This window comes from Toxotes jaculatrix, chromosome 21 (genome assembly GCF_017976425.1).
Source record: "Toxotes jaculatrix isolate fToxJac2 chromosome 21, fToxJac2.pri, whole genome shotgun sequence".
Taxonomy (NCBI): domain Eukaryota; kingdom Metazoa; phylum Chordata; class Actinopteri; family Toxotidae; genus Toxotes; species Toxotes jaculatrix.
This window is the reverse complement of record NC_054414.1, coordinates 8,957,215-8,984,859: the sequence shown is the minus strand read 5'-3', so window position 1 is coordinate 8,984,859 and position 27,645 is coordinate 8,957,215. Positions and strand designations below refer to the sequence as shown.

The window sequence follows — 27,645 nt, the reverse complement described above, 5'->3', positions numbered from 1 at the left end:
GTATGGCGTTTTTTTTCGGGCTAAAAAAGTCCAAATTTTTTTGACCTCAAAATGTCATAAAAAACGTCATAGTATAGTATGGCGTTTTTTTCGGGCAAAAAAAGTCCAAATTTTTGTGGACCTCAAAATGTCATAAAAAACGTCATAGTATAGTATGGCGTTTTTTTCGGGCAAAAAAAGTCAAAAATTTTTTTGGCCTCAAAATGTCATAAAAAACGTCATAGTATAGTATGGCGTTTTTTTCGGGCAAAAAAAGTCAAAATTTAGTATGGCGTTTTTTTCGGGCAAACAAGTACAAATTTTTTTTGGCCTCAAAATGTCATAAAAAACGTCATAGTATAGTATGGCGTTTTTTTCGGGCAAAAAAAGTCCAAATTTTTGTGGACCTCAAAATGTCATAAAAAACGTCAGAGTATAGTATGGCGTTTTTTTCGGGCAAAAAAAGTCCACATTTTTTTTGGCCTCAAAATGTCATAAAAAACGTCATAGTATAGTATGGCGTTTTTTTCGGGGAAAAAAAGTCCAAATTTTTTTTGGCCTCAAAATGTCATAAAAAACGTCATAGTATAGTAAGGCGTCAAAATCGGCCAAAAAAAGTCAAAATTTTTTTGGGCCTCAAAATGTCATAAAAAACATCATATTATAGTATGGTGTTTTTTTCGGGCAAAAAAAGTCCAAATTTTTGTGGACCTCAAAATGTCATAAAAAACGTCATAGTATAGTATGGCGTTTTTTTCGGGCTAAAAATGTCCAAATTTTTGTGGACCTCAAAATGTCATAAAAAACGTCATAGTATAGTATGCCGTTTTTTTCGGGCAAAAAAAGTCCAAATTTTTTTGACCTCAAAATGTCATAAAAAACGTCATAGTATAGTATGGCGTTTTTTTCGGGCAAAAAAAGTCCAAATTTTTTTTGACCTCAAAATGTCATAAAAAACGTCATAGTATAGTATGCCGTTTTTTTCGGGCAAAAAAAGTCCAAATTTTTTTTGGCCTCAAAATGTCATTAAAAAACGTCATAGTATAGTAAGGTGTCAAAATCGGCCAAAAAAAGTCCAAATTTTTTTTGGCCTCAAAATGTCATAAAAAACGTCATAGTATAGTATGGCGTTTTTTTCGGGCAAAAAAAGTCAAAAAATTTTTTGACCTCAAAATGTCATAAAAAACGTCATAGTATAGTATGGCGTTTTTTTCGGGCAAAAAAAGTCCAAATTTTTGTGGACCTCAAAATGTCATAAAAAACGTCAGAGTATAGTATGGCGTTTTTTTCGGGCAAAAAAAGTCCACATTTTTTTTGGCCTCAAAATGTCATAAAAAACGTCATAGTATAGTATGGCGTTTTTTTCGGGGAAAAAAAGTCCAAATTTTTTTTGGCCTCAAAATGTCATAAAAAACGTCATAGTATAGTAAGGCGTCAAAATCGGCCAAAAAAAGTCAAAATTTTTTTGGGCCTCAAAATGTCATAAAAAACATCATAGTATAGTATGGTGTTTTTTTCGGGCAAAAAAAGTCCAAATTTTTGTGGACCTCAAAATGTCATAAAAAACGTCATAGTATAGTATGGCGTTTTTTTCGGGCTAAAAATGTCCAAATTTTTGTGGACCTCAAAATGTCATAAAAAACGTCATAGTATAGTATGCCGTTTTTTTCGGGCAAAAAAAGTCCAAATTTTTTTGACCTCAAAATGTCATAAAAAACGTCATAGTATAGTATGGCGTTTTTTTCGGGCAAAAAAAGTCCAAATTTTTTTTGACCTCAAAATGTCATAAAAAACGTCATAGTATAGTATGCCGTTTTTTTCGGGCAAAAAAAGTCCAAATTTTTTTTGGCCTCAAAATGTCATTAAAAAACGTCATAGTATAGTAAGGTGTCAAAATCGGCCAAAAAAAGTCCAAATTTTTTTTGGCCTCAAAATGTCATAAAAAACGTCATAGTATAGTATGGCGTTTTTTTCGGGCAAAAAAAGTCAAAAAATTTTTTGACCTCAAAATGTCATAAAAAACGTCATAGTATAGTATGGCGTTTTTTTCGGGCAAAAAAAGTCCACATTTTTTTTGGCCTCAAAATGTCATTAAAAAACGTCATAGTATAGTATGCCGTTTTTTTCGGGCAAAAAAAGTCAAAATTTTTTTTGGCCTCAAAATGTCATTAAAAAACGTCATAGTATAGTAAGGCGTCAAAATCGGCCAAAAAAAGTCCAAATTTTTTTTGGCCTCAAAATGTCATAAAAAACGTCATAGTATAGTATGGCGTTTTTTTCGGGCAAAAAAAGTCCAAATTTTTGTGGACCTCAAAATGTCATAAAAAACGTCAGAGTATAGTATGGCGTTTTTTTCGGGCAAAAAAAGTCCACATTTTTTTTGGCCTCAAAATGTCATAAAAAACGTCATAGTATAGTATGGCGATTTTTTCGGGGAAAAAAAGTCCAAATTTTTTTTGGCCTCAAAATGTCATAAAAAACGTCATAGTATAGTATGACGTTTTTTTTCGGGCAAAAAAAGTCCAAATTTTTTTTGGCCTCAAAATGTCATAAAAAACGTCATAGTATAGTATGCCGTTTTTTTCGGGCAAAAAAAGTCAAAAATTTTTTTTGGCCTCAAAATGTCATTAAAAAACGTCATAGTATAGTAAGGCGTCAAAATCGGCCAAAAAAAGTCCAAATTTTTTTTGGCCTCAAAATGTCATAAAAAACGTCATAGTATAGTATGGCGTTTTTTTCGGGCAAAAAAAGTCAAAAATTTTTTTGGCCTCAAAATGTCATAAAAAACGTCATAGTATAGTATGGCGTTTTTTTCGGGCAAAAAAAGTCAAAATTTTTGTGGACCTCAAAATGTCATAAAAAACGTCATAGTATAGTATGGCGTTTTTTTCGGGCAAAAAAAGTCAAAAATTTTTTTGGCCTCAAAATGTCATAAAAAACGTCATAGTATAGTATGGCGTTTTTTTCGGGCAAAAAAAGTCAAAATTTAGTATGGCGTTTTTTTCGGGCAAACAAGTACAAATTTTTTTTGGCCTCAAAATGTCATAAAAAACGTCATAGTATAGTATGGCGTTTTTTTCGGGCAAAAAAAGTCCAAATTTTTGTGGACCTCAAAATGTCATAAAAAACGTCATAGTATAGTATGGCGTTTTTTTTCGGGCAAAAAAAGTCCACATTTTTTTTGGCCTCAAAATGTCATAAAAAACATCATAGTATAGTATGGCGTTTTTTTCGGGCAAAAAAAGTCCAAATTTTTTTTGGCCTCAAAATGTCATAAAAAACGTCATAGTATAGTAAGGCGTCAAAATCGGCCAAAAAAAGTCAAAATTTTTTTTGGCCTCAAAATGTCATAAAAAACATCATAGTATAGTATGGCGTTTTTTTCGGGCAAAAAAAGTCCAAATTTTTGTGGACCTCAAAATGTCATAAAAAACGTCATAGTATAGTATGGCGTTTTTTTCGGGCTAAAAAAGTCCAAATTTTTGTGGACCTCAAAATGTCATAAAAAACGTCATAGTATAGTATGCCGTTTTTTTCGGGCAAAAAAAGTCCAAATTTTTTTGACCTCAAAATGTCATAAAAAACGTCATAGTATAGTATGGCGTTTTTTTCGGGCAAAAAAAGTCCAAATTTTTGTGGACCTCAAAATGTCATAAAAAACGTCATAGTATAGTATGGCGTTTTTTTCGGGCAAAAAAAGTCAAAAATTTTTTTGGCCTCAAAATGTCATAAAAAACGTCATAGTATAGTATGGCGTTTTTTTCGGGCAAAAAAAGTCAAAATTTAGTATGGCGTTTTTTTCGGGCAAACAAGTACAAATTTTTTTTGGCCTCAAAATGTCATAAAAAACGTCATAGTATAGTATGGCGTTTTTTTCGGGCAAAAAAAGTCCAAATTTTTGTGGACCTCAAAATGTCATAAAAAACGTCAGAGTATAGTATGGCGTTTTTTTCGGGCAAAAAAAGTCCACATTTTTTTTGGCCTCAAAATGTCATAAAAAACGTCATAGTATAGTATGGCGTTTTTTTCGGGGAAAAAAAGTCCAAATTTTTTTTGGCCTCAAAATGTCATAAAAAACGTCATAGTATAGTAAGGCGTCAAAATCGGCCAAAAAAAGTCAAAATTTTTTTGGGCCTCAAAATGTCATAAAAAACATCATAGTATAGTATGGCGTTTTTTTCGGGCAAAAAAAGTCCAAATTTTTGTGGACCTCAAAATGTCATAAAAAACGTCATAGTATAGTATGGCGTTTTTTTTCGGTCTAAAAAAGTCCAAATTTTTGTGGACCTCAAAATGTCATAAAAAACGTCATAGTATAGTATGCCGTTTTTTTCGGGCAAAAAAAGTCCAAATTTTTTTGACCTCAAAATGTCATAAAAAACGTCATAGTATAGTATGGCGTTTTTTTCGGGCAAAAAAAGTCCAAATTTTTTTTGACCTCAAAATGTCATAAAAAACGTCATAGTATAGTATGGCGTTTTTTTCTGGCAAAAAAAGTCAAAATTTTTTTTGGCCTCAAAATGTCATAAAAAACGTCATAGTATAGTATGCCCTTTTTTTCGGGCAAAAAAAGTCCAAATTTTTTTTGGCCTCAAAATGTCATAAAAAAACGTCATAGTATAGTATGGCGTTTTTTTCGGGCAAAAAAAGTCCAAATTTTTGTGGACCTCAAAATGTCATAAAAAACGTCACTATAGTATGGCGTTTTTTTCGGGCAAAAAAAGTCCAAATTTTTTTTGGCCTCAAAATGTCATAAAAAACGTCATAGTATAGTATGGCGTTTTTTTCGGGCAAAAAAAGTCCAAATTTTTTTTGGCCTCAAAATGTCATAAAAAACGTCATAGTATAGTAAGGCGTCAAAATCGGCCAAAAAAAGTCAAAATTTTTTTTGGCCTCAAAATGTCATAAAAAACATCATAGTATAGTATGGCGTTTTTTTCGGGCAAAAAAAGTCCAAATTTTTGTGGACCTCAAAATGTCATAAAAAACGTCATAGTATAGTATGGCGTTTTTTTCGGGCTAAAAAAGTCCAAATTTTTTTGACCTCAAAATGTCATAAAAAACGTCATAGTATAGTATGGCGTTTTTTTCGGGCAAAAAAAGTCCAAATTTTTGTGGACCTCAAAATGTCATAAAAAACGTCATAGTATAGTATGGCGTTTTTTTCGGGCAAAAAAAGTCAAAAATTTTTTTGGCCTCAAAATGTCATAAAAAACGTCATAGTATAGTATGGCGTTTTTTTTCGGGCAAAAAAAGTCAAAATTTAGTATGGCGTTTTTTTCGGGCAAACAAGTACAAATTTTTTTTGGCCTCAAAATGTCATAAAAAACGTCATAGTATAGTATGGCGTTTTTTTCGGGCAAAAAAAGTCCAAATTTTTGTGGACCTCAAAATGTCATAAAAAACGTCAGAGTATAGTATGGCGTTTTTTTCGGGCAAAAAAAGTCCACATTTTTTTTGGCCTCAAAATGTCATAAAAAACGTCATAGTATAGTATGCCGTTTTTTTTCGGGGAAAAAAAGTCCAAATTTTTTTTGGCCTCAAAATGTCATAAAAAACGTCATAGTATAGTAAGGCGTCAAAATCGGCCAAAAAAAGTCAAAATTTTTTTGGGCCTCAAAATGTCATAAAAAACATCATAGTATAGTATGGTGTTTTTTTCGGGCAAAAAAAGTCCAAATTTTTGTGGACCTCAAAATGTCATAAAAAACGTCATAGTATAGTATGGTGTTTTTTTCGGGCTAAAAATGTCCAAATTTTTGTGGACCTCAAAATGTCATAAAAAACGTCATAGTATAGTATGCCGTTTTTTTCGGGCAAAAAAAGTCCAAATTTTTTTGACCTCAAAATGTCATAAAAAACGTCATAGTATAGTATGGCGTTTTTTTCGGGCAAAAAAAGTCCAAATTTTTTTTGACCTCAAAATGTCATAAAAAACGTCATAGTATAGTATGCCGTTTTTTTCGGGCAAAAAAAGTCCAAATTTTTTTTGGCCTCAAAATGTCATTAAAAAACGTCATAGTATAGTAAGGTGTCAAAATCGGCCAAAAAAAGTCCAAATTTTTTTTGGCCTCAAAATGTCATAAAAAACGTCATAGTATAGTATGGCGTTTTTTTCGGGCAAAAAAAGTCAAAAAATTTTTTGACCTCAAAATGTCATAAAAAACGTCATAGTATAGTATGGCGTTTTTTTCGGGCAAAAAAAGTCCAAATTTTTGTGGACCTCAAAATGTCATAAAAAACGTCATAGTATAGTATGGCGTTTTTTTCGGGCAAAAAAAGTCCACATTTTTTTTGGCCTCAAAATGTCATAAAAAACGTCATAGTATAGTATGGCGTTTTTTTCGGGGAAAAAAAGTCCAAATTTTTTTTGGCCTCAAAATGTCATAAAAAACGTCATAGTATAGTAAGGCGTCAAAATCGGCCAAAAAAAGTCAAAATTTTTTTGGGCCTCAAAATGTCATAAAAAACATCATAGTATAGTATGGTGTTTTTTTCGGGCAAAAAAAGTCCAAATTTTTGTGGACCTCAAAATGTCATAAAAAACGTCATAGTATAGTATGGTGTTTTTTTCGGGCTAAAAATGTCCAAATTTTTGTGGACCTCAAAATGTCATAAAAAACGTCATAGTATAGTATGCCGTTTTTTTCGGGCAAAAAAAGTCCAAATTTTTTTGACCTCAAAATGTCATAAAAAACGTCATAGTATAGTATGGCGTTTTTTTCGGGCAAAAAAAGTCCAAATTTTTTTTGACCTCAAAATGTCATAAAAAACGTCATAGTATAGTATGCCGTTTTTTTCGGGCAAAAAAAGTCCAAATTTTTTTTGGCCTCAAAATGTCATTAAAAAACGTCATAGTATAGTAAGGTGTCAAAATCGGCCAAAAAAAGTCCAAATTTTTTTTGGCCTCAAAATGTCATAAAAAACGTCATAGTATAGTATGGCGTTTTTTTCGGGCAAAAAAAGTCAAAAAATTTTTTGACCTCAAAATGTCATAAAAAACGTCATAGTATAGTATGGCGTTTTTTTCGGGCAAAAAAAGTCCAAATTTTTGTGGACCTCAAAATGTCATAAAAAACGTCAGAGTATAGTATGGCGTTTTTTTCGGGCAAAAAAAGTCCACATTTTTTTTGGCCTCAAAATGTCATAAAAAACGTCATAGTATAGTATGGCGTTTTTTTCGGGGAAAAAAAGTCCAAATTTTTTTTGGCCTCAAAATGTCATAAAAAACGTCATAGTATAGTAAGGCGTCAAAATCGGCCAAAAAAAGTCAAAATTTTTTTGGGCCTCAAAATGTCATAAAAAACATCATAGTATAGTATGGTGTTTTTTTCGGGCAAAAAAAGTCCAAATTTTTGTGGACCTCAAAATGTCATAAAAAACGTCATAGTATAGTATGGCGTTTTTTTCGGGCAAAAAAAGTCCAAATTTTTTTGACCTCAAAATGTCATAAAAAACGTCATAGTATAGTATGGCGTTTTTTTCGGGCAAAAAAAGTCCAAATTTTTTTTGACCTCAAAATGTCATAAAAAACGTCATAGTATAGTATGCCGTTTTTTTCGGGCAAAAAAAGTCCAAATTTTTTTTGGCCTCAAAATGTCATTAAAAAACGTCATAGTATAGTAAGGTGTCAAAATCGGCCAAAAAAAGTCCAAATTTTTTTTGGCCTCAAAATGTCATAAAAAACGTCATAGTATAGTATGGCGTTTTTTTCGGGCAAAAAAAGTCAAAAAATTTTTTGACCTCAAAATGTCATAAAAAACGTCATAGTATAGTATGGCGTTTTTTTTCGGGCAAAAAAAGTCAAAAATTTTTTTGGCCTCAAAATGTCATTAAAAAACGTCATAGTATAGTATGCCGTTTTTTTCGGGCAAAAAAAGTCAAAATTTTTTTTGGCCTCAAAATGTCATTAAAAAACGTCATAGTATAGTAAGGCGTCAAAATCGGCCAAAAAAAGTCCAAATTTTTTTTGGCCTCAAAATGTCATAAAAAACGTCATAGTATAGTATGGCGTTTTTTTCGGGCAAAAAAAGTCCAAATTTTTGTGGACCTCAAAATGTCATAAAAAACGTCAGAGTATAGTATGGCGTTTTTTTCGGGCAAAAAAAGTCCACATTTTTTTTGGCCTCAAAATGTCATAAAAAACGTCATAGTATAGTATGGCGATTTTTTTCGGGGAAAAAAAGTCCAAATTTTTTTTGGCCTCAAAATGTCATAAAAAACGTCATAGTATAGTATGACGTTTTTTTCGGGCAAAAAAAGTCCAAATTTTTTTTGGCCTCAAAATGTCATAAAAAACGTCATAGTATAGTATGCCGTTTTTTTCGGGCAAAAAAAGTCAAAATTTTTTTTGGCCTCAAAATGTCATTAAAAAACGTCATAGTATAGTAAGGCGTCAAAATCGGCCAAAAAAAGTCCAAATTTTTTTTGGCCTCAAAATGTCATAAAAAACGTCATAGTATAGTATGGCGTTTTTTTCGGGCAAAAAAAGTCAAAAATTTTTTTGGCCTCAAAATGTCATAAAAAACGTCATAGTATAGTATGGCGTTTTTTTCGGGCAAAAAAAGTCAAAATTTTTGTGGACCTCAAAATGTCATAAAAAACGTCATAGTATAGTATGGCGTTTTTTTCGGGCAAAAAAAGTCAAAAATTTTTTTGGCCTCAAAATGTCATAAAAAACGTCATAGTATAGTATGGCGTTTTTTTCGGGCAAAAAAAGTCAAAATTTAGTATGGCGTTTTTTTCGGGCAAACAAGTACAAATTTTTTTTGGCCTCAAAATGTCATAAAAAACGTCATAGTATAGTATGGCGTTTTTTTCGGGCAAAAAAAGTCCAAATTTTTGTGGACCTCAAAATGTCATAAAAAACGTCATAGTATAGTATGGCGTTTTTTTCGGGCAAAAAAAGTCCACATTTTTTTTGGCCTCAAAATGTCATAAAAAACATCATAGTATAGTATGGCGTTTTTTTCGGGCAAAAAAAGTCCAAATTTTTTTTGGCCTCAAAATGTCATAAAAAACGTCATAGTATAGTAAGGCGTCAAAATCGGCCAAAAAAAGTCAAAATTTTTTTTGGCCTCAAAATGTCATAAAAAACATCATAGTATAGTATGGCGTTTTTTTCGGGCAAAAAAAGTCCAAATTTTTGTGGACCTCAAAATGTCATAAAAAACGTCATAGTATAGTATGGCGTTTTTTTCGGGCTAAAAAAGTCCAAATTTTTGTGGACCTCAAAATGTCATAAAAAACGTCATAGTATAGTATGCCGTTTTTTTCGGGCAAAAAAAGTCCAAATTTTTTTGACCTCAAAATGTCATAAAAAACGTCATAGTATAGTATGGCGTTTTTTTCGGGCAAAAAAAGTCCAAATTTTTGTGGACCTCAAAATGTCATAAAAAACGTCATAGTATAGTATGGCGTTTTTTTCGGGCAAAAAAAGTCAAAAATTTTTTTGGCCTCAAAATGTCATAAAAAACGTCATAGTATAGTATGGCGTTTTTTTCGGGCAAAAAAAGTCAAAATTTAGTATGGCGTTTTTTTCGGGCAAACAAGTACAAATTTTTTTTGGCCTCAAAATGTCATAAAAAACGTCATAGTATAGTATGGCGTTTTTTTCGGGCAAAAAAAGTCCAAATTTTTGTGGACCTCAAAATGTCATAAAAAACGTCAGAGTATAGTATGGCGTTTTTTTCGGGCAAAAAAAGTCCACATTTTTTTTGGCCTCAAAATGTCATAAAAAACGTCATAGTATAGTATGGCGTTTTTTTCGGGGAAAAAAAGTCCAAATTTTTTTTGGCCTCAAAATGTCATAAAAAACGTCATAGTATAGTAAGGCGTCAAAATCGGCCAAAAAAAGTCAAAATTTTTTTGGGCCTCAAAATGTCATAAAAAACATCATAGTATAGTATGGCGTTTTTTTCGGGCAAAAAAAGTCCAAATTTTTGTGGACCTCAAAATGTCATAAAAAACGTCATAGTATAGTATGGCGTTTTTTTCGGTCTAAAAAAGTCCAAATTTTTGTGGACCTCAAAATGTCATAAAAAACGTCATAGTATAGTATGCCGTTTTTTTCGGGCAAAAAAAGTCCAAATTTTTTTGACCTCAAAATGTCATAAAAAACGTCATAGTATAGTATGGCGTTTTTTTCGGGCAAAAAAAGTCCAAATTTTTTTTGACCTCAAAATGTCATAAAAAACGTCATAGTATAGTATGGCGTTTTTTTCTGGCAAAAAAAGTCAAAATTTTTTTTGGCCTCAAAATGTCATAAAAAACGTCATAGTATAGTATGCCCTTTTTTTCGGGCAAAAAAAGTCCAAATTTTTTTTGGCCTCAAAATGTCATAAAAAAACGTCATAGTATAGTATGGCGTTTTTTTCGGGCAAAAAAAGTCCAAATTTTTGTGGACCTCAAAATGTCATAAAAAACGTCACTATAGTATGGCGTTTTTTTCGGGCAAAAAAAGTCCAAATTTTTTTTGGCCTCAAAATGTCATAAAAAACGTCATAGTATAGTATGGCGTTTTTTTCGGGCAAAAAAAGTCCAAATTTTTGTGGACCTCAAAATGTCATAAAAAACGTCATAGTATAGTAAGGCGTCAAAATCGGCCAAAAAAAGTCCAAATTTTTTTTGGCCTCAAAATGTCATAAAAAACGTCATAGTATAGTATGGCGTTTTTTTCGGGCAAAAAAAGTCAAAAAATTTTTTTGGCCTCAAAATGTCATAAAAAACGTCATAGTATAGTATGGCGTTTTTTTCGGGCAAAAAAAGTCAAAATTTTTTTGGCCTCAAAATGTCATAAAAAACGTCATAGTATAGTATGGCCTCAAAATGTCATAAAAAACGACATAGTATAGTATGGCGTTTTTTTCGGGCCAAAAAAGTCAAATTTTTTTTTGGCCTCAAAATGTCATAAAAAACGTCATAGTATAGTATGGCGTTTTGTTCGGGCAAAAAAAGTCAAAATTTTTGTGGACCTCAAAATGTCATAAAAAACGTCATAGTATAGTATGGCGTTTTTTTCGGGCAAAAAAAGTCCAAATTTTTTTTGGCCTCAAAATGTCATAAAAAACGTCATAGTATAGTGAGGCGTCAAAATCGGCCAAAAAAAGTCCAAATTTTTTTTGGCCTCAAAATGTCATAAAAAACGTCATAGTATAGTATGGCGTTTTTTTCGGGCAAAAAAAGTCAAAAATTTTTTTTGTCCTCAAAATGTCATAAAAAACGTCATAGTATAGTATGGCGTTTTTTTCGGGCAAAAAAAGTCAAAATTTTTTTGGCCTCAAAATGTCATAAAAAACGTCATAGTATAGTATGGCCTCAAAATGTCATAAAAAACGACATAGTATAGTATGGCGTTTTTTTCGGGCAAAAAAAGTAAAAATTTTTTTTCGCCTCAAAATGTCATAAAAAACGTCATAGTATAGTATGGCGTTTTGTTCGGGCAAAAAAAGTCAAAATTTTTGTGGACCTCAAAATGTCATAAAAAACGTCATAGTATAGTATGGCGTTTTTTTCGGGCAAAAAAAGTCCAAATTTTTGTGGACCTCAAAATGTCATAAAAAACGTCATAGTATAGTGAGGCGTCAAAATCGGCCAAAAAAAGTCCAAATTTTTTTTGGCCTCAAAATGTCATAAAAAACGTCATAGTATAGTATGGCGTTTTTTTCGGGCAAAAAAAGTCAAAAATTTTTTTTGGCCTCAAAATGTCATAAAAAACGTCATAGTATAGTATGGCGTTTTTTTCGGGCAAAAAAAGTCAAAATTTTTTTGGCCTCAAAATGTCATAAAAAACGTCATAGTATAGTATGGCCTCAAAATGTCATAAAAAACGACATAGTATAGTATGGCGTTTTTTTCGGGCAAAAAAAGTAAAAATTTTTGTGGACCTCAAAATGTCATAAAAAACGTCATAGTATAGTATGGCGTTTTGTTCGGGCAAAAAAAGTCAAAATTTTTGTGGACCTCAAAATGTCATAAAAAACGTCATACTATAGTATGGCGTTTTTTTCGGGCAAAAAAAGTCCAAATTTTTTTTGGCCTCAAAATGTCATAAAAAACGTCATAGTATAGTGAGGCGTCAAAATCGGCCAAACAAAGTCCAAATTTCTTTTGGCCTCAAAATGTCATTAAAAACGTCATAGTATAGTATGTCGTTTTTTTCGGGCAAAAAAAGTCCAAATTTTTTTTGGCCTCAAAATGTCATAAAAAACGTCATAGTATAGTATGGCGTTTTTTTCGGGCAAAAAAAGTCCAAATTTTTGTGGACCTCAAAATGTCATAAAAAACGTCATAGTATAGTAAGGCGTCAAAATCGGCCAAAAAAAGTCCAAATTTTTTTTGGCCTCAAAATGTCATAAAAACGTCATAGTATAGTAAGGCGTCAAAATCGGCCAAATAAAGTCAAAATTTATTTTGACCTCAAAATGTCATAAAAACGTCATAGTATAGTAAGGCATCAAAATCTGTCACAAAAAAGTGAATTTTTTTTTGGCCTCAAAATATTATAAAAATGGTCATAGTATAGTAAGGCATCAACATCGGTCAAAAGAAGCTTTTTTTCTTGTCTTGACGTGATGCATCTGTGTACCACTTTTCAAGTCCGTAGGTCTTACAGTGAACATTTTCACACTCTAAGGGGCGCTGCAGAGCCGTTTGGCCACGCCCAGTTGCAAGGACAGTGTTAAACAAGAATTTTCGTCGGGGGACAATTTTGGGCAAAGTTTGGTGACTTTTTGAGCATGTTCAGGGGGTCAAATTAGCCGACAAAGCGGTGGAAGAAAAATAAAAGAGGAGACTAATAATAATCCCTTCAGGTACAATAGGGCTTCACACGAATTTCGTGCTCAGGCCCTGATTAAGTGTTTAAGTGTGGTGACTCTCTTGCATGTGAGGCGCTGATTCTAATAAATGTACACAAACTCACCCGTGTGAAGTTATGAATGTTGTTGTATATTGGCTCCATGGTTTTAATCCATTCTTGGTACGTCTGTTTGTCCTGTCTACTGTGATTGTGTTCACTGCAAACAGCACAGACAGCACATTATCTGACCAGCTCAAAAAAACACTGTATATCTTATAAACAGCATTCAAAGATACTTTCTGTCTTTTTAACCGGTAACATAAAATAGATTGTATATATGTACTCTATATATATATGTATATATATATATATATGGACAATATTTCTGGAAAATAAGCTTAAACTCAAAACTAATTTTAAATGAACAAAAGAATTTAAAAAACAAGGTTCTTTAAAAACTAGAAATAACTCTTCTGAGATAAAATAATAATGGTCTTAGAAACTTAGCACTTCTTTAGGTTAATCAGGTCCATTTGAACCTTTCTACTGAAGAACACAAGTTCATCTGATTTTCACTTTTAATTTTTGCTTCTGGTTACTCTTTCAGTGAGGCAACATTCATATTTTAGTCCATGTTATTTAATGCAAAATGTTTTTACACACATGAGTCAGACCTCATTTAAATTTGTCAGGTTTAACCATAATTTATCAACATTCATTCTATGTTTACCACAAAATAAAGCAGTCAGGGGTTCCTCCATCGCTTCTGTAACTCACATTGCTCTCTCAATCAGCATCCTCTGCAGCTCTCCTTCCTTCCTGGCGTCAAGGAAGCGGCCTCTGACAGCCAGAGCGGCGCTGGCCTGGGATGAGTTGAGCTGAATGATGGCCAGAGACAGAGAGGACAGGACCGCTGAGCTGAGAAGAAGGATCACACTTTTATTATGAGAGCTCTTCTCAACATTTACAGCTTCAGCCTTGCCATTATATTACAGTGCAAATACACGCAGGGGCCACTGTTTAGCCACTCAGACGATGAATTGCATGACCTTCATTCTGCATATGAAGCAGACAGACTGGGTCGAGACGTTAATTTACTGTGTGACTAAATGTTAGAGTGGATGAGAAATGTGATCTAAACGGTGTGATCATTTCTGCATGATGGGAAGGCCCTAGTGTCTCAGCAACAGCCGGTCTCCTCGGATTCTCAGAGCTGCTTTTCCAAAATGTTCAGTGAGATCACTATAAAATAATACATCTAATAAACTAGTCCCAAGGGAGCGAACACCTCGTTGATGAGAGATGTCACAAGATAATGACTTGTTTAAGCTTATACAAGGGCCACGGTCATGCAGATAGCTCAGTGCAATCTTGAGAAAACCCCCAAATGCAAGTGATTGAAGTAATGTGATTATGGAAACATCATGATCACCTGTCATCAGTAACATCTCGGTCTGAGGTTATCACTCTGAGCATCTTCTGGCCGTTCCTCTGCCTGTACCTGATCTGCAGCTGGATGGACACCCGGCTACCAGAGACTGGAGGTGACACTGAAAAGCAGCACAGAGAGATCACAAATATAAATCAAGAGAGTTTTTTTTTTTTTTTTAACAACCATACTCTTAAGCGTTTTTGGATCACAAAGAAAACACATGATGTTTTTGGACCATACAAAATATAAAAATCACAGGTAGCAGTGTGACATGTGGATCCAGATGCACATATTCCTGTCTTACCAGAGGTGGTAAAACTTCTGTCGTTATCCAGCAGTTTGTTGGTTTGTTTGTTTTTTTTTTTCTGGCGCATTTTTGCATTTTCATCAATCCAGCTTTGTTAGTTTTTGTTTGACAGAGGTAATGATTCTGGCTCCCTTTCACTTCACAGTGTTGTTGTCTCTTTTGCAGTTATCTCAGATTGAGATTCCAGGTTTTCTTGGTTGACAACAACAGAAATCACCATCCTGCAAAACCTTGCAGCGTACATCACACCACAACCTGTGATAATCCCGAGCAAAGCAGTACATCTTCAACTGGAATTCGCAAGGAAAAAAAAAACAGTACTGTCGGTTTTTTCTCACCTTCTGTGTCCTGGTCATTGGCTCCAAACTGGAAGGTGATCTCTGTATCTGGGTCCACGTTCCCCACCTCCCTGGTCCCTTTGTGTCCAGCCTCCCTCTCTCCTCTCATATGCCTGCAGCAAAGGAGGACATCAGTCAATCCTGTAGGCCTTGTTAATAATGTCAGTTAAAGTGCTTCAAATCCTATCATGTGCCAACAATCTAGACCAATTCATGAAGCATTCATAAATACTAGTGGGTAAGGTGCATATATTGATATACAGCGCAGCTCTTACAGTGATTTGGGAAGCAGTAATGTAACAGTACAGTGTGTCGCTATGGTCCTGTTCTCAATGATCTGCTCAAACTCCGGGTGCAGCCTGTTTGGACTTGCTATTACCACCTAGAGGACAAGAGACAAAACACACAGGTGACATGAGGAATACAAGATTTGATGACCGATGCACGTAATAAAAGATACTGACAGAAACGAATCACATCTTACTTTCCCTCTAGTGCGATCCGCGAGTCTTCCCAACTCATCCAGCCTGCAGTCTGTTCCCTCTATGGACAGCACAGACACGGTCACTCTAATGGAAGAAGGATATTTCAGCATGATATTCATCACAGTAAATCTGGATCAGATGAGTAACAACAGCCATCCTCCATCTTTCACTTTGTCTTTCTTTTGTCAGTGGAGGAACAGTACAGATATGTAAATGGAAGCATCTGTATGTTCGCTCATAGTCTGTTTAGCGGTATAACATGTTTAAACACATGTTCCCATTCTTGACATTGATTTGGAGATGTGTACCAACCCCTGATTAGCAGCATACTCCCCCAGGTCCTGGTAAAAGATGGTGGATGGGAGGAGGGTGCAAGCGTCATTATCCTCCTCCTCCAGGTTTCCTAAATCTGTGTTGGCCTTCCCATCTGTACAGATAATCACCTTCAAGATCAGCAGGGATAGCCGATCATTATTGTATTGTTGTTAGAAAATAGGAAAATTTAATACAGGTTACATGTAATGTATATATGAACTATATGGGCTAAAACATACAAGTACAGTGGTCTGGTCTTGCAAATATGATTAAAAAGCCAAACCTACTTTGGACCCTGGCTGTCTGGAGGCCATTGCAATCGCCAAGAGAGCAGCTGGACCCAGAGCTGTGGTCCCACTTGCAGTTAATCTTTTTTTTTAAAAAAGCAGAATCAAAAGAGTATGTTTGTTATGTCATCATACAACAGATATTGTCATGTAATAACGCCTGGTTTAAACATTGCTTCTCTTCTTACCCCATAACTTGTCTTTGTAAGAAGTCCTTGGTCTGTGAGAGTGGAGGTGGTCTGGGAAAACTGGCTGCAGCCTCTTTCAGATAGTTGCTGTCAGTCAACTCAGCACCACTCAGGAAACGTGACGAGAAATTATCATATCCATACATTGCAACCTGCCAATGTAATCGTCAGGGGATAAAGAAAAGCAACAGCATTAAAAGCATTTTACTCATACAGTGATTTTCAAGATAATAATTACGTAAAAAGAATTAATTATTATTATTATTATTATAAGTCAGACATAGTTATAAGACAGAAATATGGCACATACCACAAGAAGAGAATCAGGGATATAATAGTCTATTGTTGTCTATTAGTCTATTAGATCATGCCTGTACCTGATAGTTAAACGTGATGAGCCCCACTCTTATGTCTGGTTGCTGTTCACTTAGTCTCTGAACACACTGCAACACGGCTTCCTGGACAAACTGGTTTGAATACAATGATTTTTATCACCCATGGCATCTTGATGGCATCTCTGGACTGTTGTTATTGTTTTCATACTGTATATCATTCATGCACACTAGCGTTCTGTGCTCATTTTCCAGTCAGCTTAATGCTGTGTTAAATCACAAATTTTCCTTTTTTTTAAATGAACCTACCATATGTTAAGACTTAGAGCTCAGACAATTACAAAACACTCACCTGGAGACGAGATCTCTGGACAGAACGCTCTCCCTCCGACACCTTAAAACAACAGAGACTGATCAGCTGAAACGTCACAAGTTGTAGTAAACAGATAGTTGTGTGTTTTTTTTACCTGGTAAGTGATGCTCATGGAGCCTGAGATGTCAATGCAGAAGAGCAGCAGGGCATCAGCAGGACAGAGGGGCTTTTCATTGGGGTTGAGCAAAAAGAGACTACTGGGTGGTGTACATGGAGGACTGGTGAATTTTCTGGACTTACAGAAGTGACACACATTCACCTGCATTTGAGCACAAGGAGAGGACAATGCTGAGTGTCCATTGACTGAAACCAAACCAGCCTGCGCCATGAATCGATCAAACCAATCCCAATTATCCATTGTTTCATTATGTTATGATCAATAATGCTTATGTCTAACTGCCTCTAAGAGTTTGTCATGCTTGGTATTTTCCAATTGTGACTACAAGGAGATTTATCGTTGTTATCTGTATTTGAAATCAATGACTCTTAATTGTGGTACAACTCATCAGTTTCAGAATGAAGGTCAAATAAAAGATGCATTTACCACATTTTCATAGCAGGAGTTCAGCACAGAGCCACAGTGGGAGCAGGAGGTGGGTTCACCTTGTATGGACCGCACTGGAAATATGCAAACATCGTCATCATCATAAGACTGAAATTCAAAAGAGATAATGAAAGTTTTATGATGATGATAAAAGTGTCCTGACCTCCTTCCTCTGAGAGTAATTTCCCTAAACTGACAAGGACCACATTAGGATTCCCTGGAAGAGGCTCCTTATCTGTTGATCCTGAGTTGGGAATAACATGTGCATTCAAAATGAGCATCTTGTGTAACGTTTGGTCTTTTGACAGATTGACAGAGACTGTTGTATTTACCTTTACCGGTAGACAACTGGGAAAGTGCTGAGGTTGAAGGGGATTTCTGAGAGGATGAAGGAGATGAGTGGGACGAGGGCAACAGCACCAGATACTCTGGCATTGACTTCATGAATGAAGGTCTGGGTGGGAGGGGTGGGGCTGGGGTATGAGATGAGAGCAGAGGATATTTATCTCTTCCCGAAACTATGTGCTACAAATCTGGCACGTACTAGGTTGTTTCAACTTAAGATTGAATACAAAAAGAAAAAATAAAGATGTATGTTCACCTGGTGTCTGGCCTGGCACATTGAAAGCATCAGCTGGCAGCTTCGCCTCGACCCCAGTGCCTTCTGGTGTACAGTATGAGTAGTCTGGGTCCCAGGGATGGGCATTTAAATCTGACTCACTTTTTGGCTGGTCATAGATAAATGTCTCACCATGGTCGAATGGCTGGCTGTGAGGAGGGGACTGGCTGGTTACTGCAGGTCTCATGTGTGGTGGAAGAAGAGCTGGGTAAAACCGACAGGAGCAGACTGTTAAAGGAATGAGTCACCCCAAAACTTCAAAATTGTCATGCACCTTCTTGGCTGCAGATCAGTGAAATCGCTACGAAAGTAAACGGGACCACCAAACACAGTGATTCACCACCTGTATCTATCTATCAAACCATGATTCACTCGCATTATGGGAAAAAAAAGACACATCTAACCATGCACATATTTTTGGTGTTAGTGTGTTCAGATTTTAATGTGGGGATTTCTTGTGCAACCTGCCAACCACCTGCCTGAGTCAAACAATCAGTTTGAAAGTCTCATTTTTTACCTTTACCTTCAACTTTAACATTAATTTAATGTAGACATCACTGATGGAGTCACTTTACAGGTCAAAACTATCATTGCACATACACCAATTAGAACTGCTCCTTTAAAATATGAACTGAATCCATAGTATTTCAGGTAACAATAAAGTACAGAAAGTAACTTGTTCAGCTATAGATTTACACAGTGATTTTGCCACATTCACGGTACCTGTCCTTCGAGGAAACGTCTGTTGAGTTGTTGTATCAATGGAGGAAGCAGCCTCCGGTTTGTTGTGAAATTTTGTATTTTCATAAACGGTAGAGAGCTTCTCGACCTTCTTCACTTTGCTCTTTTCCAACTGTTCACTGGCCTTGGGGGTAGATGCTTGGAATTTTGGTGATTTGGCTTCAGCAGAGTTTGTTGGAGGAGGTGGCGGTGGAGTGCAAGGACGAATTCGGTTAAAGGGAGGGAGGAGAGCTAAAAAAAAAAAAAAGATATAAATAAAAAAGAAAATACATACATTGGCAATTTTGAAGCATATCTTGCAAGAGAAATGTGATCCCAGACAAAACAACTGGTACAGTGGTGACCTTTGTGCTGTGAAGAAAATGTGACTCAGGTGGCAGATGGCTTTTACTGAGCAAAGCAAAGTATCTGAAAGGAATATCTCTTCTAAGATAGACAGGAGAGGTTGTGTGTGTCACTGATTGCATAATACATAATGGTACTTAACCAACCAGTCACCCAGAAAGCTCTGACGCAGGGAAAAATCCACCTGCCGGTACTGTACCATCAATCTTTGATATTCACAGAAAATTAGCAGCTATTTTGTGATAAAGTATTGGAATTTAATCTTTCTCCAAACTCATACTTCAGTTAATGAATTTCCACAACTGCCTTTTGACATCTTCCGCAGGTGACACACATCAGTGATAGACTTAGCAGAGTGAAAGCTTTGGGCCTCTTTGATGGATTTCTTCAAACCGGTGAGTCAACAAAGAAGGTTTTTCAGAAGGTCTTTGACACTAGACACTAGTATCTGATGTTTCCTGTACATGTTTTAGATAGCTGAAATACTTTCTGGTGTCAAACTCCAGTGAAGGTGCACAAAAAATATCAGTGTCTGGCTAGTGATGTGTGGGAATGAGAAAACTACAACTAAAGAGCAAAGTGGAGCCAGAAATGTGACACGTGTCCGTTTAAACAAAACAAGTGTTGTTGTTAGAACTTTGTATTTTTTTTTCTTTGTTGTCAGGAGAAAGAAATCCCACCTGAGCGTTTAATGACATTGGATCGTTGGCCGTCCTTCTGACTCACTGATGGCGGCACATAAACAAAACCACAAGCAAATTCCATTGTAATTCTGCCTGCCTGTGAAAGAGAGGATATTGCTTAACAACACACGACACCCAATAACACATTAAAGTGTATTCAGTAACATCTTTAACACATATCATTTATAAATAATATCCAAACCAGAGTAATCGAAATAATTACAAACCAATTTTTGGAGCAGAGGATAGCAGACAGTTTGTACGATGATTACATGCCTTTAAGAAGCACTCTCGTTAAAGAAACATAATCTAGACAATGCATTCATTTTTATGAAGTATGAAATTAACAAGTCCTCTTAAAATAGGCATAAATAAGGTGTACTTACACGTGTAGCGCCTTTTGAATGCTGACCGTACAATGCAACCATAAACAGAAAACCCTCCCAGGTCTCAGAAATGTTTCAACTCCGTCGTCTTGTCAGTCATTCCTTGTTTCTCAGAGATCTTGTCCAACAGGTTTTTTCTTCAAGACTTTTCTGTGATAACCGTAGTGTGGTGCTTGCGCAAAGCTGTGAGGTTGGGTGGTTAGTCAGAGATTTACCACACACTGCATGACTAGTTAAACATTCATGAATGTAAATAAAATAGGTGGATGAGGTGAAGCTGAAATGAGAAACAGAGCGGTTACATGTCAAAGGTCAAGATTATTAATATGGACAATAATCTTTCAAAGTAAAAGATCTTCCACTGACTGTTCTGTGAATTTTATTTTCATGTACACAGATCCAATGATCTAATCTATACAGATGTTGCTACTGAAATGTGGTGTCACATGGTGGTGTTCAGCAGGTGTAATGTTTACCATGTTCACCACCTCAGTTTAGTGTGTTAGAATGCTAACATGCTATCTAGCACAAAAAAAGAAGTACAGCTGAGTCTGATGGGAGTGTCATTAGTTTTTCAGTAACTGTATTTGGTCATAAACCAAAATATTGGACAAATTAAAATTAAGACATGATGATGCCACAAGATGAAACGTGAAGGGACAAACTGATCGCAATTCATTCTGTTGGAGCATAAATGTACCAAACCCAGGATCGTCAAAGTCAAAGTCCTTGCCTTAGCAATCCATCTCATAGTTGTTTAAATGTTTCAGTCTGAACCAAAGTGGTGGACTGACCAAAGAAACATCACCATTCACAAAACCACCTGGCTAGCATGGCCAAAAAAAAAAAAAAAAACAGTGTAAAAAAGATGGATCACAGGCAACTTTTATTGTGAAAATCCATTCCTCTCAGTCAAAGTAACTTCTGTGTGCTTCTACATAATACATATTAAGTAAACATTAACCTTGTGTGTACACCATTGTAAACCGGTGCCTGAGTAAATCTTGTGTATCATTATGAGCTATCTTCATTACAGTGATCTAATGACTCAGACATGATGACAGTAAATAAATATTCTTTCCTGTTCTTGTGTTTCATTTGAACGTGCACACATGCATGCAAATGCAGATACACACACACACACGCATATACACATACAACTCTTGCGCAAACAGTACATTCTACTCTTTGATAAGTTAACTCATATTGCAGAAGTACTCAAACCAAGTAGGTTAGAATATTAAGGCCTTAAAACTTTACATTTCAAAAATATCTGGGAACAGATTATATCTGAATTTAACTCAGAATCAGAAACATCTTAGACGTTAAAAGATAATAACTGTTATTTTTAGAAGATTCTTTGCAAGAAATAAGTTCAGGACATAAAATTTTGAACAGTGTGACGTCACTCGACAACAGCAAAATTGGCTGGGTAGAAGCCCTCCTTCCCCCCGCTCAGTACCCCTCGACACCAACCCTGGTCATCCTCCTCTTCAACCTTCAGGAACACCTCACCTGAAACCAAAAGGAACCAAGTGTTAAAATGAAGAAAAAAAAAAATGTTGGTTAAAATGCATCATCTTGCTTCTTTGATTCCACATGTAGTTGTTTTTAATTTGCACTGACCTTACAGTCCTAAGGACCAAGCTTTGGGGGGTCTACCCTCTGGATACCTTGCTCATAATTTGACACTTTGACACTAAAATAACCTCTGTGAGTTGAGTTTACAGGTCCAAGCCTGTTCAAACTGATGAATGAGTGCCTTAAGATGTACTTCCTCTTATGACCACTAGATGTTAGATCTAAAACAAACCCTTTAAATCTGTGCAATCTTTCATTTTTCTATGAGTGAGGATGTAGATACTTAGCAGCCTGGGGAATATTTTGAAAAGGATTTTGCCTTTAGAAGGTGTGTTTGCCAGTTGTCCAAATGTGGGTTTTCTGGCAGATAAAATGGCACTGAGAAATAAACCACACTCTCTCTGGATTTCAACACTTTGTCATGCACAACGAAATAGATAAATGCACTTCAGTTTGCAAAATAACTCCCCTAATGCAACATAATTATAGCTTTTTGTCTTTGCAGGATGCAAATGACATAATAGTCACATCACTTATGTTTAGTGCTGTAGTGTTTAGTGTTTTATGTGATGTATATGCAGAGCATAAAATAAAAATGCCAACTGCGTAAGAAAAAATATCTATTTACTGATAAAACATCACCCCAAGAGTTTATTTCATCCTTTAAAGCTCCACCAGGACACTTCACGCCATCTTCCCATCCCAGAAGTCATGTAATTTACATAACATCAGTAAACTTCACACAGCCCACTTACAGAATGTTTACCAGCCTTATTTCAGAGATATGGGATGCATTTTTGTCTTCCCACTCAGATTCATACAATGGTTGTAATTTTGTATAAAAATCTCACCAACTGTAGCTTTAACACCGACAGTAAAATAACTGTGTAACACAATGAATATATCTGAGTGTTGCGAACACCACACTTAATGTGTCACCTGCTTTAAAGGACAGCTCATCACCCTCCTCTCCCACGTAGTCGTACAGAGCTCGCACCTTCACACCCCCAATCATCACACTAACAGAAGAAGACACGGATGTTTAAGTAGTGAAAAAACATAAATCTGTGGTCATCTCTGCGATTTTAAAAAATAAATGTAATTAGTTTCCACATATGAAAAGCATTACACTGGATGCTTACGGTCGGTTCTCTTTTCTTTTCTGGTCTCTCTTATTTCTCTTTAGCTTTTTTATTGGAGGGACCCATTCCTGCAAAAGATAAACGATTGGGTTTCACATTTATCGGCACTCAGGTGAAGTAAAACAGATATGATGAATGCAAGAGGGTGTGCAAATCTTCACACAGCTCCAGTTAAAGGTTATTTAGGAGCTGAGAGGAAACGTTTTTGTGCCTTAGATCTACAAACACACTTGATCTGCAAAATGTTATGTTTTCACTGAAAAATTTCTTGAACTGAGGAAAGAAAAAGAAAAACACTGAGACAACAAGGTTCAAGGTTTTCATGCAAAAACAAAAACATTTATTTTAGAAGATACTGTCTCATTTAGGTCTTGCTGTGTCTAATGCAAGAAATACCCACTTGTTAAAATAATTGTGTGTACAAATCCATTGGAGTGAAACTTTGTGACATACCTCAATCTTTGGCCAGTCGGTGGGCATGCCAGGACCGTGGTTGTTCTTCCACCATTTGAGATCATCCTGATCATCGATGGACATCAGAGCGTGATGGAGCTCACTGTACACGGCCTTCACACTGACACAGGGACATAGAGCTATGTTCGTCATGACACAATAAGTATGAACCCATCCATACACACGCAAACTTTACAAGCACCCAGTCCTCCGATGGCATGCTCACCTCTCATTGTTTGTGACATCCAGATGTCTGTGGATGGAGAGGAAAGCCTGCTTCAGAAAGCTGATCCTCTTCCTCTCCTCCTCCTGCGACTGCTCAAAAATGGCTTCCATCTCCTCCATGTAGCGAGGCGTGTAGGACGTCACGTCCTCCAGCGCTTTCTCGTAGTGCTCTCTAGTCTGCAGGCAGCTCAGAAGAACAGTTTTATGATGAGAGGTTGCCATTCGCTCCCTCAGGAAGAACATCTACTGTGTTGCTTTAATGGTGGGGGATCTAAAATGTATAAATCATCTGCTGCTCTACACTGTTCCCATGCTGGGCTCCATAAACACTGAGCAGAGTAACAATAACACATCTCCATACAAGGAAAATGCTTGGAAGAGAAATCTAAGGCTGGGGCTCATGTCTAGGGTTGATAGTTCCTCAGCTGAATAAATATCGCCACATGCAGCAAGCTGGCAAAACTCTCTTGGAATGCAGCCTATTCAACTCGATGGCATGTCATGAGTCAGGACTGAATTTAAATGTGCTGCGAATGAATCCCTTATTCAAAACGAAGGGCTGGCTTGGAGTGAGATGGTGCATCTGTACTCACCTTTTCCTTCTCCTCTGTGGCCTTTTCTCTGGCCTCTGTGATCTTCTGCTTTTTCTCTGGACTCATCTCAGAGTTTTCATTTGCTTGTTTCTCTTTGTCGAGTGCTGTTTGCTCCCTCTGACATGACTTATGGTATACAACTTGGGCCTTATCCAGCTGTTGAATACACAGTCACAGATACATTTTGTTTACTTGAGGGAGAAGTCTGACATTTTGGAAAATATGCTTTATCATTTTCTTGTCGAGAGTTAGATGACAGTTGATACTACTCTCTATGTCTATATGGTAAATATGAAGCTACAGCTAACAGACAGTTAAAAGGACACCAACTAGCTCCTCTAAAGCCAAAAAAACATTTTATAACATTTTTTTTACTATATAAAAAACAGTCTCATACATGACTCCTCAAAACTCTGCTAAATGTTATTTATAAACTCATTTAATTTTACATGACACTGTATTTGATGTCTAATGTTTTCACATATTCAACTCAAAGTTGAAAAAAAGTTTTTGGCCTGTTTAGTTTGCTTTAATTGATTGCAAACAACATTTGTTGTGAATTTCTACTTATGACTACCAAGCACACATGCACATAAATGTAAATGATGAATGGGTTCTGGACCTTCAGCAGCTTTTTGGACCAGGGTTTCTGCGCTCGTGAAAAACTTCTGTTGTTGTCGTGGCTCTCCTTGAACCCGCAGAAGATTTTCTTTGGAAAGGTCTCCTTCTGCCAGGTCTTCACCCGTTGCCCTTCCTCAGCGATCAGTGACTGGGAGATGGAGGAGTGGAGGGCAGACAGACGCTCGGTGGAGGTGAAGAAACTTTGCCACGCCTTCATGAGGGAACCATAAAGTGGCCCTGGGGAAGCAAAAAAAAACAAACAGACGGAGGAATGAAATACAGATCACAGAGGTGAGTCATGGAAACAATAAAGAAATAATCACCTCCATTTGTCCACTGGAAATTTTCAAACGAGCACAGATGCAATCATTTAATAAGACTCGAGAGGTAATTTTAACTTGATGAGAGCTGAGATGATCAAAAAAAGCCTGGGAATGCATGTTCTCTGCTTTTAGGCCACCATTGCTGTACAACCATCATGCAGCTTCTTGTACTTACGAGAATCCACTATGGTCTTCCACTTGCTGCTCCACTGGCTGAGCTGTTGGGCGTACTGTTTTTCTACCTTTGCTCTCTCCATGAAGCAGGCCACAATGTCGTTGCAAGCCTGGAAGGACTGTTCAGTTCGGTGCACTGTGCGTACATAATTTCCTGGCTGTGAGGAGAGCAGGAAATATGGTGATGTTAAGTCACAATAACAAGCCATTGACAAATGCAAGCACTGTTATGGATTAACAAATTATTCCTAGGCTGGTAGTTTCCGTAGATTTGATCATAAATATAATCCTCACCACCCAGAAGCTCTGCTTGTTGACATCCTCAGGCGGGTCTTTGGGGAGGCTCGCCATTTTTGGGAACGTGTCTTTATCCGAAAGCAAAAGATAGCTGTTTGTGTAATACAAGAGAGTTGCCAGACTGGTTAAGATGCATAACAAGCATGGATAGACGGTTTTTATTGGCAGGCAGGTGACACTCATTTTCATGCAACAGGTTGGATGTCTACACGGTGTAATGTTCTGATACAGTCGGCTGACTTTCTCATAAACAGAGCTGTTCCCCCCTATACAATGAGGCACATCCAAAAGGAAATAATTGCCGGCTGAAGGCTTGCAAGTGTGTCGAATCATGTTAAGTCAAGTCATTTTTATTTATATAGCTCCAAATCATAACAGAAGTTATCTCAGGGTGTGTGTGTGTGTTGTTGAGCTTATTGCCATAACAACTTCTGATGATCCTGACGAGGTGTTATTTACACTGTACAGGACTCAGATTCATCCAAACCCCCCTGCGTGAGTAAGGGGAGTGTCGCTGCAGTGGCAGACTGGAATTCACAGGGGTGGGATCTGCCAGCAGGAATAGAACAGCTGCTCCGGCATTCTTCCTGTTGCCTTCCCAAAATAAACAGCATAGAAAGGTCATCTTTCCCTTTGCTCTGATTAATACAAGGCCTATTAGAACCAACTGTCTCCCAGTCTGACTCGAATCGATTCAGAAATCATGAGCGCCAGAGCGTAACGGGCAGATTTCTGATCTGGCAAACAAACAGGATTAAAAAGAACTGTCCTGAGAGCAGAACATTTTTGCACAGCATGTAAAGCATGGTGGATCCATTAGAGGGAGAACTCCGGCTGAACAAAAGCAGGGGGGCTACATGCACAAACACGCAAAGGACGCAGTCACATTCAGGCCTCTCTCTGTCTGGGCTGACACATCGCTGGCTGACTAATATGAAAGTGACTAACCACACCTCATCACAAGACTGAGCATGACGGAGAGTCAGGCTCAGCTAGGACCTTCTTTCTCTCAGCTAGCTGGTCTTCATACTTCATCATTTTTCTCACTTGCTGTGAGCTCCTGCAAATGGAAACATGGTAGAAAGTTCCTGAAAGCTTCATTCAGAGTCTCTCTTTTTTTTTTTTTTTTAGCTTTATCCTGATTCCGTTGCAGAGGAGAAGAAGAGATTTGAGACAGCTCAGTTTATCACACAGATGCATTCATACCAAAGTATTTTAAAAAAAAAAACTGCATCCACAAGCCAAAAAGAAGCAAAAAGTGGCAGTAGAGCAGCCATGCCTGTGAGCACCCAGCACTTACATTTCCCTCTGAATCACCAGTGATTACTCAAGTGACCACTTGTTACTGTAGTTGAAGGGCTACTGAGGATTTCTCTCCATTTCTGTGTCCTTCTCCCCCTCTCCCAGTGTGCCCCTCCTCCTCTAACACATGCTTCTCTCTCCTCTCTCGCTGACCCAGTTTTCCCTTGGCGCTTAAAGTTACACACACACACACACACTTTGTTGATCTGAAAGTGGGCGTGGGACACCGTGATAATGTGAGCATACAGAAAGAGAAAAAAATAAATAAATTAAACAAATCAGAGCATTTGCATATCACGCCGCCACTAATTGGCTTCGGGGCAAACAAAGGAGGAAGAAACTTACCTTTCTTGCCCTACTCCCCCGTCAGCTGTGATATTCTACTTTACAGTCATTCCCGGATGAGATCTTCTTCCTCTTTCTCTTCTGTTCCCTTACTTTAACCCCATCCTTTGCTTCTTTAACTCACTGTGGCTTCCTCATATCAGGCTGTTTAGATCTCCTGTCCCTCTTTGACTATCACCCTCTCACTTTCTCTCCACTCTGCTATTAGAAAAACAGCTGGAGGAATCCCCCTCCTTCCCTCTCCCTGCCCCGTCCCTCCCTCTGTCTCTCTCAATATGGTGCTAATGAGATGCTGAACCTTCATTTTGACTGTTCACTGGTCGCAGAATCGTGTCAGTGTGGCACACAGTCATGTGAGCTTATTAGTGGGTGCGTGTGACAGCAGGAGGCAGGGGTGGGGTTGAGGGCGTCCCATGAACTGCCACATTAGCCCCGT

The 27,645-nt window shown here is 36.7% G+C and overlaps 2 protein-coding genes across 5 annotated transcripts in view; both read right to left on the bottom strand.

Annotated features, from left to right (window-relative positions):
* si:dkey-9k7.3 (circularly permutated Ras protein 1) overlaps nt 1-20,254 on the bottom strand; it is a 59,666-nt gene extending 39,412 nt beyond the window's left edge. Inside the window, exons 1-19 of one of the 2 annotated variants that reach the window (XM_041067035.1) lie at nt 20,154-20,254; nt 19,765-19,860; nt 18,722-18,970; nt 17,981-18,202; nt 17,712-17,852; nt 17,543-17,623; nt 17,380-17,453; nt 16,930-17,094; nt 16,815-16,856; nt 16,508-16,597; nt 16,131-16,282; nt 15,943-16,024; nt 15,653-15,783; nt 15,340-15,424; nt 15,131-15,237; nt 14,856-14,968; nt 14,211-14,328; nt 13,556-13,696; nt 12,902-12,995 (exon numbers count right to left, since the gene is read on the bottom strand). In XM_041067035.1, coding sequence (XP_040922969.1) covers nt 12,902-12,995; nt 13,556-13,696; nt 14,211-14,328; nt 14,856-14,968; nt 15,131-15,237; nt 15,340-15,424; nt 15,653-15,783; nt 15,943-16,024; nt 16,131-16,282; nt 16,508-16,597; nt 16,815-16,856; nt 16,930-17,094; nt 17,380-17,453; nt 17,543-17,623; nt 17,712-17,852; nt 17,981-18,202; nt 18,722-18,970; nt 19,765-19,849 — 2,172 coding nt within the window. In that variant the 5' untranslated portion in view covers nt 19,850-19,860; nt 20,154-20,254. Of the gene's footprint in view, nt 1-12,901; nt 12,996-13,555; nt 13,697-14,210; nt 14,329-14,855; nt 14,969-15,130; nt 15,238-15,339; nt 15,425-15,652; nt 15,784-15,942; nt 16,025-16,130; nt 16,283-16,507; nt 16,598-16,814; nt 16,857-16,929; nt 17,095-17,379; nt 17,454-17,542; nt 17,624-17,711; nt 17,853-17,980; nt 18,203-18,721; nt 18,971-19,764; nt 19,865-20,153 lie in introns of both variants that reach the window. The other variant, XM_041067034.1, reaches the window with a different exon arrangement.
* A 768-nt stretch (nt 20,255-21,022) lies between these two features.
* LOC121201276 (protein kinase C and casein kinase substrate in neurons protein 2-like) lies at nt 21,023-27,399 on the bottom strand. Of its 3 annotated transcripts, XM_041067039.1 has the most exons (11): nt 27,210-27,399; nt 25,560-25,653; nt 25,267-25,423; nt 24,770-25,005; nt 24,148-24,303; nt 23,556-23,731; nt 23,330-23,450; nt 22,877-22,944; nt 22,674-22,753; nt 21,524-21,668; nt 21,023-21,430 (listed from the first exon to the last, which is right to left on the bottom strand). In XM_041067039.1, the coding sequence occupies exons 2-10, from the start codon at nt 25,614-25,616 to the stop codon at nt 21,559-21,561; spliced, it is 1,161 nt and encodes a 386-aa protein (XP_040922973.1). In that variant the 5' UTR covers nt 25,617-25,653; nt 27,210-27,399; the 3' UTR covers nt 21,023-21,430; nt 21,524-21,558. The 3 variants fall into 3 exon arrangements, with proteins under 3 accessions (XP_040922973.1, XP_040922972.1, XP_040922974.1); XM_041067038.1 differs by having other exon boundaries at nt 21,023-21,668; XM_041067040.1 differs by lacking the exon at nt 27,210-27,399 and adding an exon at nt 26,863-27,020 and having other exon boundaries at nt 21,023-21,668.
* Between the last annotated feature and the right edge of the window lie 246 nt (nt 27,400-27,645).